The sequence below is a fragment of the Loxodonta africana genome, chromosome 21 (assembly GCF_030014295.1).
Source record: "Loxodonta africana isolate mLoxAfr1 chromosome 21, mLoxAfr1.hap2, whole genome shotgun sequence".
NCBI lineage: Eukaryota > Metazoa > Chordata > Mammalia > Proboscidea > Elephantidae > Loxodonta > Loxodonta africana.
Window position 1 is genome coordinate 36,312,422 of NC_087362.1, and position 13,103 is coordinate 36,325,524.

The window sequence follows — 13,103 nt, forward strand, 5'->3', positions numbered from 1 at the left end:
TTTATGTCAGGTCCTGTACTTTATCCTTTTCACATAGTGTCTCATTGTGAGCTCGCCACACCCCATGCAGTACAGGCTATTAGCTCCCCTCCAGACCCGCCGTGCCATCCTCTCACCTGCTGTTCATGTAAGAGAAACCTCTGGAAGTCGTGCAGGTGAACAGCGGAGGCATCTGGCCGGTCGGTGCTCCTGCCCTCAGGAGAAGGGGAGGGTGTTTAGAGAGACACATTCAAAGAGGGAGTCAGGAGGCGACTCTGTCCCACCAGGCAGCTACCCAGCCCTCCGATGCACCAAGACTGTGGCTAATGGAGACAGAGATGAACGAGACAACATCCCCAGGCACAGACAGACGAATGAGACAGTACCCCAACTTGGAAGGATCCGAAGAGGGGCACTGACACCAGAGTCTCAGAGGGCAGAGCCCTGGAATCTGCATATCTGCAAGCTAACCAAGTGGCTCTGATGTAGATAAAGTCCCACAGTCAATAAGATTGGGAAACTCAGAAGGCTTTCTGACTTCCTCTCTTGGGGAATCCTGAAGCACAGTAAAGACCCTGACAAGTCCTTTCACAGTTACCTTTTCGTAATAACATTACTGCTACTTACGAGCCCTTACTGTGTGTCAAGCACCATATGAAGCATTTCATATGCTTCAATTCACTGCAATTCAGTTAAATCTGCTTAATCAGGAATTTCCCAAACTTATTTGACCATTAAAATGAATTCTACTTTTGTAAAAAAACCCATTAACCTGTCACATCCCATGGAGCAGAGTTTGGGAAAGGAGGCCCCAGGCACTCATGCTTCCAGGCCAATCCTCCCCATACTCCACAAACCCCGGTGCTATGGGCCATCTTTATCCAGGCCACAGCTCCCGACGGCCGTGCCCCAGTGGTGGGATGCTGTCCCCATGGAGATCAGCGATTGCACATGAGGTGCCTGCTGGCTGGGCTGGGAGGGCAGGTGAGGGCACCGGTGTCAAGCCCAGCCACCCTGAAACAGTAACACGCAAGGGCTGCCTCACCCCAGGATGAAGACGGAAGAATCTTTCTTGAATTCGTCAAGAATCTGAAATAAAAAAAAGAGGAGAAGAAACACACACACAAAAAGAACATCAGAGGAGTCAGGCTGCTTTGTGCACACAAATGAGCAGATCTTTTTTGTTTTGTTAAATTAAAATAGTAACTTATGTTAGAAGCAAATATTCAAATATAAGAGAAACATATGAAGCCAAAGCAGATCTCTTTCTCACCACTTTCAAAGTTTTACTCCTGAGAAGCAATCACATAAAAAATTGGTAGGTATATCCTTGTAGGATCTCTTTTATAGATGAATTACATCATATCATATATGCTGCAAGTTTTTGTTGTGTTGTTTGAAGTTTTACGTATTATTCTGCAACCTCCAATAGCCCTACTTCACTATTTTGAAAAACCACATTGTATTCCCTAAGATGTAAGCATTTGATTTTCTGCTGTGATATCCAGTGTTACAATGAATGAATGCCCTTGTGTGTGTATCTTTGCCCCCTTGTGCCTACATCTCTGTAGAGCAGGTTCCTAGAAGGGGAAGTACCTGGACATGGATACGCACATTGTTACCACTGACAGATACCGCCTGTTGCTGTTGTTAGTTGCCATCTAATCAATGAGTCAATTCTGACTCAAGGCAACCCCATGTGCTACAGAGTAGAACTGTGCTCCGTGAGATTTTCGTGGCTATTATCTTAACAGAAGCATATTACTAGGCCTTTATTTCACAGAGCCGCCGGGTGCATTCAAACAAATCATTCACACCACCCAGGGACCAGATACTGCCTAGTTGCTCTTGAAACACTTGATCTGTACCCCACCCCGGTATGCATTCTTTCCTACACCCTTGCTGCCAGATTTTACCTCTTTAGTTTTTCAAAGAGCTAACTTCTAGTTTTAGAATTCAAGAGGAAGAAATAAATAATGAACAGCTTTAGTTCTAATCTTTTCACGGCCTCCTGACATGCTGACTGATAGAATAAAAGCACTCCTAGATAATGAAATGGTTGTACATCTATATAGTAGGTTAGTATTCCGCGATTAACAAAAATTATTTTTAAAGCTATCAAGCCACAAAAAGACATGGTGAAACCTTAAATGCATACTGCAAAGTGAAAGAAACCAACCTGAAAAGGCTACATATTGTACTATTCCAACTCTATGCCACTCTGGAAAAGCAAAACTCTGGAGACAGTAAAAAGGTTAGTGGTTGCCGGGGGCACAGGGGATAGAGAGGAAGGAAAGGATGAATAGGGGAAGCACAGGGCATTTTTAGGGCACTGAAACTATTCTGTATATTATAATGATGGACACATAACATTATGCATTTGTCCTAACCTATTTTTTTTTTTTTTTATAAGACCATTGCTGTTGTTGTTGTTAGGTTCCATCGAGTCGGTTCCAACTCATATCAACCCTACGTACAACAGAACGAAACACTGCCTGGTCCTGCGCCATCCTTACAATCGTTGTTATACTTGAGCCCATTGTTGCAACCACTGTGTCAATCCACCTCGTAGAGGGTCTTCCTCTTTTCCATTGACCCCATACTTTGCCAAGCATGATGTCCTTCCCCAGAGACTGATCCCTCCTGACAACATGTCCAAAGTATGTAAGATGCAGTATTGCCATCCTTGCCTCTAAGGAGCATTCTGGTTGTACTTCTTCCAAGACAGCTTTATTTGTTCTTCTGGCAGTCCATGGTATATTCAATATTCTTCACCAAAACCACAATTCAAAGGCATCAACTCTTCTTTGGTCTTGCTTATTGATTGTCCAGCTTTCACACGCATAGGATGTGACTGAAAATACCATGGCTTGGGTCAGGCACACCTTAGTCTTCGAGGTGACATCTTTGCTCTTCAGCACTTAAAAGAGGTCCTTTGCAGCAGATTTACCCAATGCAATGCGTCTTTTGATTTCTTGACTGCTGCTTCCGTGGCTGTTGATTGTGGATCCATGAAATTCTTGACATCTTCAATCTTTTCTCTGTTTATCATGATGTTGCTCATTGGTCCAGTTGTGAGGATTTTTGTTTTCTTTGTATTGAGGTGCAATCCATACTGAAGGCTGTGGTCTTTGATCTTCAATAGTAAGTGCTTCAGGTCCTCTTCACTTTCAGCAAGCAAGGTTGTGTCATCTGCATAACGCAGGTTGTTAATGAGTCTTCCTCCAATCCTGATGCCCCATTCTTCTTCATATAGTCCAGCTTCTCGGATTATTTGCTCAGCATGCAGATTAAATAGGTATGGTGAAAGAATACAACCCTGACGCACACCTTTCCTGACTTTAAACCAATCAGTATCCCCTTGTTCTGTCTGAACAACCGCCTCTTGATCTATGTAAAGGTTCCACATGAGCACGATTAAGTATTCTGGAATTCCCATTCTTCACAATGTTATCCATAGTTTGTTATGATCCACACAGTCGAATGCCTTTGCATAGTCAATAAAACACAGGTAAACATCCTTCTGGTATTCTCTGCTTTGAGCCAGAATCCATCTGACATCAGCAATGATATCCCTGGTTCCATATCCTCTTCTGAAACTGGCCTGAATTTCTGGCAGTTCCCTGTCGATATACTGCTACAGCCATTTTTGAATGATCTTCAGCAAAATTTTGCTTGCGTGTGATACTAATGATATTTTTCTATAATTTCCACATTTGGTTGGATCACCTTTCTTGGGAATAGGCATAAATATGGATCTCTTCCAGTCAGTTGGCCAGGAAGCTGTCTTCAATATTTCTTGGCATAGACAAGTGAGCACCTCCAGCGCTGCATCTGTCTGTTGAAACATCTCAATTGACATTCCATCAATTCCTGCAGCCTTGTTTTTCGTCAATGCCTTCAGAGCAGCTCGGACTTCTTCCTTCAGTACCATCAGTTCCTGATCATATGCTACCTCTTGAAATGGTTGAACATCGACTAATTCTTTTTGGTATAATGACTCTGTGTATTCCTTCCATCTTTTTTGATGCTTCCTGCGTCATTTAATATTTTCCCCATAGAACCCTTCACTATGGCAACTCGAGGCTTGAATTTTTTCTTCAGTTCTTTCAGCTTGAGAAACACCAACCATGTTCTTCCCTTTTGGTTTTCCATCTCCAGCTCTTTGCACATGTCATTATAATACTTTACTTTGTCTTCTTGAGCTACCCTTTGAAATCTTCTGTTCAGTTCTTTTACTTCATCAATTCTTCCTTTTGCTTTAGCTGCTCGACGCTCAAGAGCAAGTTTCAGAGTCTCCTCCAACATTCATCTTGGTCTTTTCTTTCTTTCCTGTCTTTTCAATGACCTCTTGCTTTCTTTATGAATGATGTCCTAGATGTCAGTCCACAACTTGTCCTCTCTTCGGTCACCAGTGTTCAATGCATCAAATCTATTCTTCGGATGGTCTCTAAATTCAGGTGGGATATACTCAAGGTCATATTTTGGCTCTTGTGGACTTGCTCTGATTTTCCTCAGTTTCAGCTTGAACTTGCATATGAGCAATTGATGGTCTGTTCCACAGTTGGCCCCTGGCCTTGTTCTGACTGAAGATATTGAGCTTTTCCATCGCCTCCTTCCACAGATGTAGTCAATTTGATTTCTGTGTGTTCCATCTGGTGAGGTCCATGTGTATAGTCGCCGTTTAGGTTGGTGAAAGAAGGTATTTGCAATGAAGAAGTCATTGGTCTTGCAAAATCCTATCATTCAATCTCCGGCATTGTTTCTATCACCAAGGCCATATTTTCCAACTACTTACCCTTCTTCTTTGTTTCCAACATTATCAGTGCATCCTGATCGCATGTTCAATCAATTTCAGATTGCAGTAGCTGATAAAAATCTTCTATTTCTTCACCTTTGGCCCTAGTGGTTGGCGCATATATTTGAATAATAATCGTATTAACTGGTCTTCCGTGTAGGTGTACGGATATCATCCTACCTATCACTGACAGCGTTGTACTTCAGGATAGATCTTGAAACATTCTTTTTGACAATGAATGCAACACCATTCCTCTTCGAGCTGTCATTCCCAGCATAGTAGACTATATGATCATCCGATTCAAAATGGCCAATACCAGTGCATTTCAGTTCACTAATGCCTAGGATATCGATGTTTATGCGTTCCATTGCATTTTTGACGATTTCTAATTTTCCTAGATTCATACTTCATACATTCCAGGTTCCGATTATTAATGGATGTTTACAGATGTTTCTTCTCATTTTGAGTTGTGCCACATCAGCAAATAAAGGTCCTGAAAGCTTTACTCCATCCATATCATTAAGATTGACTTTACTTTGAGGAGGCAGCTCTTCCCCATTCATCTTTTGAGTGCCTTCCAACCTGGGAAGCTCCTCTTCCAGCACTATATCAGACAGTGTTCTGCTGCTATTCATAAGGTTTTCACTGGCTAATGCTTTTCAGAAGTAGACTGCCGGGTCCTTCTTCCTAGTCTGTCTTAGTCTGGAAGCTCAGCTGAAACCTGTCCACCATGGGTGACCCTGCTGGTATCTGAATACCAGTGGCACAGCTTCCAGCATCACAGTACCACACAAGCCCCCACAGTACGACAAACTGTCAGACATGTAGGGGCATAAGACCATACAACACAACTAATGAACCCTAATGTAAACTATAAAACCCACTGCCATCGAGTTGATTCTGACTCATAGTGACCCAGGAGGACTGAGTAGAAGTGCTCCCTAAGGTTTCCAAGGCTGTAAATCTTTACAGAAGCAGACTGCCCTGTCTTTCTCCTGCAGAGCAGCTGGTGGACTCAAACCACTGACCTTTTGGTTAGCAGTCAAGAGCTTTAACCACTGTGCAACCAGGTCTCCTGTACATAAACTATAGACTTTAGTTAATAATAGTCAGCGTTGTTGTTTTATCAATTGTAACAAATGTACTACACTAATGCAAGATGTTAATAATAGACACTGTGTGCGGGAGGGGGAAGATGAGGTAAATGGGAACTGTCTGTACTTTTTGTGCAATTTTTCTGTAAAGCTACACCTGCTCTAAAAAATAAAATCTAATTAAAAAAAGGAGTGCTCCTACACCAAGGGGGCCAATGTGGGCCCCTACACCCAGCTAATACACCAGCTTGAGCATTTCCCACACGCGAACACACACACATACCCTGCTACACTCTGTCCGTTTCTGGCTAGGTAGCATTACTTTAAGTAGCCCTGGTGACACAGTGGTAAAGCACTTGGCTGCTAACCAAAAGGACAGTGGTTTGAATCCACCAGCCACTCCACAGGAGAAAAGATCTAGTGACCTGTTCCCATTAAGATTATACCCTAGGAAACCCTATGGGACAATTCTACTCTGTCCTATAGGGTCACTATGAGTTGGAATTGATTCGGTGGCATACAACAACAGTATTACTTTGACGGGCTTCAGTGAGAGTGTCATTGGACAGGCATTTGAGTAAATCGGGGCAGAAATGAAAATGAAGCCACTGGCGTGTTACAAATGCTAATGATAGAAAAAACAACTATTCCTCTAGCCTACTTGGATTCTACTGCCAAACAACTCAAGAGTCCAGGATGACACGTGGAAAATCTGTGTTCTAGAGCGGCCCTAGAAAGCATCAGGAGATCTGCATATGTTTGTGTATGCTTGTACATATGTTTTGCTTTGTTTTTCTAGAAAAATGATTCATAGCTTTAATCAGCATCTCAGAAAAGCAGGTCACCCAAAAAGGTGAAGAGCCACTCTTTCAGAAATCCTAGTACTTCCTTTCATTTATGTATAATTTACAGCTTAGCTATCTTAAAGAAAAAAAAAAAAGGATTGTAGGCAGTACTGTTATTGAGACTCACTCGGAGCTTAGATCACTAGGTAAATCTGGTGCTTAAGGCATGTGAGGAGGAATCCCTTCCAAACCCAAAGCCCCAACACTGGCTTAGTTACATCTCCAGAAAGCCCGATGTTTGACCCACCCTCAATTATCCACCACACACAGCTCTTCAAGCCAGTCCTTTCCTTTAAAGTGACCTAAACAAAGCACAGAAAAGCTCTACCACATTTCAGCCACTAGGGAGATGTTGCTGGGCTAGAATCCTGGGCCTGCAATCTCCCCCAGGGTGCCCACATGCTGAAGTGACTGAAATCCAGTTGGCACAGGAGCCAGGGCATTGGGCTTACAGGAATCCAACCCATGACACAGAGCAGACCAGGGATGGACTGAAAGCCAGCAGACAAAGACCTAGCCCAGCACTTGCCACTTGGGGAGTACAATGGCGTTTAGACCTAGTTCCCTCAGCATTCAAGCCAAGCTGCCTGGGAGGGACTCTATCAGAAAACTGGAAGGATGCACTGGGCTTTCATCCCTACCTGGTTCCTGAGTCAAAGAGTCTTCAGGACACCAAGAAAAAGAAACATGTTGCCACAGTGCAAAAGGTACTCAGTAGGTATGCAATAAAAACTGGTCGAATGAAGGAATAAGAAAGTACATTTTTGTCTGGACTCTGGATTCAGGGCTCAGGGGGTTGGGCCAGAGATGCCTCCCATGAGCCGAGGCATCTTGCCAGGGCATCTCTGCCAGGGGCTGCTTCCACACTCAGCCTGGTAGTTCTCCACGGAGCCCGCTTTCATCCACCCCGATCCCACTGGACTATGGATTCCTAAACATCAGATACACTATGTCACTGCTCCACAAATGGTCCAGGTATGAGTGGTAGACCAGATGCCGCCCAAAGTATGTTACAAGACATAGTTGTCCCATAAAATAAAGCTGGGTGGGGTGGAAGGCATAGAGGTCTACAGTTAAATATGCTTGGGAACCACTGAAAGCTGTGTCTCACCTCCTGGAGATTCACAGTATATCTGAGGATTAAAGCCTCTGAGAAGTCTTGCAATAAAGAAAGCTGCTTTATTTCACCCAGGGTTTCCCCAAACATATTTAACCATGGTGTTTCCTAGAGCTCATGTTGGGATTCATTACATCCCAATGCCACTTCATACCACATATCCAAATAGCTAACATGTTCTACCACATTCCTACAGTTTCTTAGACAAGAAATCACTGCCTGCAGGTGCATTTCCCGGTGTCTATGACCTTTTTTTTTGACCTTGAGTGCCACAGTGCTGGCCTGTTCAGAGTAAGGATAGTGATTTTATCCTGAATGCCTTCTGCACATTATCCACATTATCTGATTAGTCTTTCTCACAGCCCTTCAAGGGAGACCCCACTGTCCTCATTTTACCCGTAGTGGAAACCAAAGTTCAGAGAGGTTAAGTAACAAGCCTGAAGTCACACGGCTGGTACGTAGTGAAACCGAGATTCAAACCACAGGCTTTCAGACCCCAAATTCGTACTCCTATCTCAACTCCAGGCTGCCACTGGACGTTGAGATTCTTTTTTAGCCTCCTCTCAAGGTCATAGCCTTGAAAACCCTATGGAGCAGTTCTACTCTGCACATATTGGGTCACCATGAGTCAGAGTTGACTCAATGGCAACTAACAACAACAACTAACAACAACAGCCCAGTTAGAGGTAGAGTCCCTTCACCAAGGCAACACATAAAATTAAATTTTTTATCTTCCTGCTGCTACTAAGCTTTTGGAAACTTGGAAGTTTAAGAGTAGTTCTGTGAGCAGAGGGTTAGATACAAAGAGGAACTGGCAACCTCAAGCTGGAAACCATGTGGCTACTGATGAACATAAACCCACTCCCAGGCATTAGGTTTGAGAATCATCAGTCATCACAATGAGCTCCACCTCCCCCAAGAACCCCGAGAAATCCAGCCAATCTCCCCCAAAGAACATTTTCTTGGTCTTGTGATGCCAGTGAGGGGCTCAGGAAGGAAACAAATCTGCCAACAGGTTAGGAGAGGGGCATTTGCCTACATAACAGCAGTGAGGTTTCTCAAGCTGGCCAGAAACTATTTATAGAGGCTGCAGTTTTGCAATTCAAATTCCAAGTCACTGAATTAAAAAAAACACAGTGGCCAAAAGGGAGAGTTATACCTTAGAATGGTAGTTATCAGGGATTGCAAACTCAAAAAGTCTCTGGGGACCGGTAGGCAACAAAAAGGAATAGAGAGAGCTGGGTGGGGACTGGGGAAGACCAGAGAATAATACACGCTTCCTGTCTATGCAGGTGCCACCATGGGGAACTGTGCTCATCTATAGCCAGGTCTCAATTTTTTTTTAAGAGAAGCCTAAAATCTGGATCTCTCCCCCACCCCGTGGCCAATTTTTCGGAAGTAGATTTCCAGGCCTTTCTTCAAGGTGCTCCTAGGTGGACTCGAACCTCTAACCTTTCAGTTAGCAGCCAAGCACTTAACTATCTGTACCACCCAGGGGCTCCCTGGGGCAGAATGCTCCTTAGAAGGGAGGATGACAAGACTTTGTCTCACATACTTTGGACATGTTATCAGGAGGGACCAGTCCCGGAGAAGGACATCATGCTTGGTAAAGTAGACAGTCAGCGGAAAAGAGGAAGACCTTCGACGAGATGGACTGACACAGTGGCTATAACAATGGCTAAAGCACAACGATTGTGAGGACGGTGCAGGAACAGGTAGTGTTTCAATCTGTTGTACACAGGGTTGCTATGAGTTGGAATTGACTCAATGGCACCTAGTTTTAAATGTGAGCTATTCGTTTTTAAAATATTTAAGCCATGAGAAGGACATGTACAACCTAGGGCAGGCTGAATGTGGCATTCTGGCTACTAGGGTGTAACCTTTGGAATAGACGAATTTGTTTAGAAGGTTCCCATACTAGGTTCCACATTCAGCAACCCACGGTACCCCAGGGGATTCAGGGAGTCTGCAAAAAAGATCTGATTCAAATCTCTTTCTCTTCCTCACACATAAACATTGGCTTTAAAAAGAACTGCAATAAAAAATGCAGATGGACAGCTATCTAAAGTACAACAATTATCTCTCTTCACCTAGAACAACAGAGAAAAAGAGAGTCAGGAATAGGAGGAGGTACTGGATGGACTGCAGGTCTAATTGCCTCCATGTACAACTGCCTCATTTGCCATGAGACCAGAAGAACTGGATGGTGCCTGGCTACCATTACTGAAAGTTCTGATTAAAGATTCTATAGAAGAATCCTGACCAAAAGGGGAAAATGAGGAAGAGAATTTAAAAAATTCTCATGGAGTCCAGACTTTCTGGAGCCAATGAGGCTGGGTGAGCCCCTAAAACTATTGCTCTGAGATAATCTTTAAACTTTAAACCAAAAAAGATCCCCTTAAATCTTCTTAAAACCAAACAATATTTTAGCTTAACTCATAAAGACTGTCTGCCTTGAGTTCTTTTAATGAACTAGCTATATGGAATCAAATTGACAATAGCAACAGAAAAGATTAGACAGGAATCTTAGGGGGCAGCGAGTTTATGTTAATGGGGGGAAGGAACAATTCAGAAAAGGAGGGTGAGAGTGGCTGCACAAATTGAGGAATGTAATCAGTGTCAATGAACTATACATGCAGAAATTGTTGAATTGGTACATGTTCTGCTGTGTATATTTTCAACAATAGTAACAAAATGATTTTTAAAAACTAAGCAATTTCTAAAAGACAATTATTAACTCCAAATAAATAAAATATAACAAAAAAAGAAGAAGAAAGTACAGGTATAAATATATGTTATGTAAATGTTACCACAGTGACCATTAGTGTGTTACCTTGTGCTGCCAGGTGAAATCATTTTTGTGCAAACTTTATTCTCAAGCTTTGCCTACCATCTGTCTCATGAGACAGCATCCTGAAATTCCCAGGCAAACTTATTATAAAAACGGATATCATTTGCCATTACTTATCTTGGGTGAAACAAGCTTTTCTCCATCCTAGTCAATCACATGGAGCCCTGGTGGTACAGTAGTTAAGAGTTTGGCTGCTAACCAAAAAGTCAGCAGTTCGAATTCACCAGCCACTCCTTGGAAACCCTGTGGGGCAGATCTACTCTGTCTTATAGGGTCACTATGAGTAGGAATCAACCCAACGGCAACAGGTTTGGTTTTGGGGGATGGAGGGGTAGTCAATCACATAAGGCACCAATTGTCATTAGTCTGTATTTCACAGGTATACTGTCATCAAAACATTTTCATTGTTCTCAAGGACTACCTATAAATAAAGGCTACAGATTTTAATTTAGAAACGCTTTCATCAGTTTTCATGCAGCAGGGTTTTTAAAAGAAGATTTTATAAGGAAAAAAGGGAATTATAGGGCTTAAAAGTTTCATAATCACGGATTTGATTCAATACCTTCATTCCGTAGATGAGGTTTAGTGAGAAAAATGACTGCCGTCAACATCACTCAGTTACTGGCGTCTCTAGGTATGCTCAAACCTCCCACCTTTCAGTCAGCAGCCGAGCACGGACCTGTCCAGACCGCCCGGGGACCCCCCGGGCTAGAGTGAAGGTCTCCCACCTCCCAGGCCTATGGGCGCTCTACTCTATCTGGCAACCCAAGAACTAGTTATTGCATATATGAAAAAGTGAACAAACTTCAGTTGAAATTTTTACTCTATAAAATGCATACTTTTCTCCAATGGAGGCAGATGAGCAAAGCTCCTCCCATTTCTCACTCTCAGATACATCCCCAATCCCAAGGCTTCTTAAAAAAACGAAAAAAAAAAATCACTGCCATCGAGTTGGTTCCAACTCACGGCAAGCCCATTGCTGCAGAGTAGAACTGCTCCGTAGAGTTTTCTTGGCTTTAATCTTTACAGAAGCAGATTACCAGGCCTTGCCTCTGTGGAACCATTGGTTGGGTTTGAACAGCCAACCTTTAGGTCAGCAGTCGAGGACAAATCATTTGTGCCACCCAGGGACCTTATTGCCTGTACAACCAAACCAGACCCACCGCTGTCAAGTCGATTCTGACTCGTAGCAACCCCACAGGTTTCCAAGGCTATACAGCTCTACGGAAGCAGACTGCCACATCTTTCTCCCTCAGAGCAGCTTGTGGTTTTGAACTGCCAACCTTTCAGTTAGCAGTTGATCGCTTTAACCACTGCACCACCAGGGCTTCTTCCATCGCCTATGGTGACCTGTACAGTGGCCTCACCCAGCAGCCAACCTGCAGTCTTGCACGCATGCAGAAGGCAATAAATTAACTGTCTTCTAGAGACTTCCAAGCTCATCACTTAACAATGTCACATTTCCAGCCCACAACTCCCATGTCGGTCAGTCCTCCCCAGCACCTGGTTGGGTAGGAATCGTCACCTCCATTGCCCAGATGAGAAGACCGGCTAGGAGCAGTCAGTCAGTGGCTTGTCCAAGATTACACAGCTAAGTAGAAAAACCAAATACATCTGGCTCCAAGACTCATGTCCCCATGCACTCCCTGCTCCACCAAGCTCTCCTTCCAGCCTCCTCTGCAACAGTCACGGTAGCAGCTCTTACACGTTGCTGCACGCCCTCGTGAAGCACCACGCTCCGTGCGTCGCTGCAGCAGCCTCACTTTGTAAACTTTACGCTTTATTGGACTTTTTATTACAAAAGCAAAGTGCTACTTGGAGCAAGTCAAAGAAAACTGAGGTGTGCAAAGGAAAAGTTCATTTTCTCTCCTCCCCATCTTCCCAATCCCCTCCAGTACACACGTACACACCAAACCAATGTTAAATGGGAGGGATGTATTCCTCCACACATCTCCTTGCTCCTAAAAACACACACACCCATATAGAGGAGGACGATTATATTCTGTTACCACAAAACATCAGACCTAACTCCTCATGAGATTCTGCCACTTGCTTCCCTTACAAAATACCATGAACATCCTCCTAGCTCAAGAGAAATAGAGCTGCTTATCATTCTTAACCAGCTGCATAATGGTGCATGGTATGAACATGCAGTAATTTACCAAGCCATTCCTCTATTGAGCGGCACTCACACGGTCCCCAGGTATATTGCCAGCATAAGCAATGCCGTAACAAACAATACGGTAATACGGTCTTAGCCCCAGGGCTTTCATTTCTGTATAGCAGAGCCCCAAAAGTGCTACTCCCAGACCAAAGTGTATTTGCAGTTTTATGTAATTTTAAAATAGCATATTATCTTAAACAGAAATTATGTTCTCGTTGTACAAAGTATGAATAAAAGTATAAAAAGAAGAAACAC

General features: G+C 43.4%; 1 protein-coding gene across 1 annotated transcript in view; it reads right to left on the reverse strand.

Annotated features, from left to right (window-relative positions):
* The window catches only part of PLCG2 (phospholipase C gamma 2), a 211,736-nt gene that overhangs the window by 103,422 nt on the left and 95,211 nt on the right, over window positions 1-13,103 (reverse strand). Inside the window, exons 8-9 of the mRNA XM_003418088.4 lie at window positions 1,025-1,068; window positions 117-189 (exon numbers count right to left, since the gene is read on the reverse strand). Of these exons, the coding sequence (XP_003418136.2) occupies window positions 117-189; window positions 1,025-1,068 (117 nt within the window). The remainder of the gene's footprint in view (window positions 1-116; window positions 190-1,024; window positions 1,069-13,103) is intronic.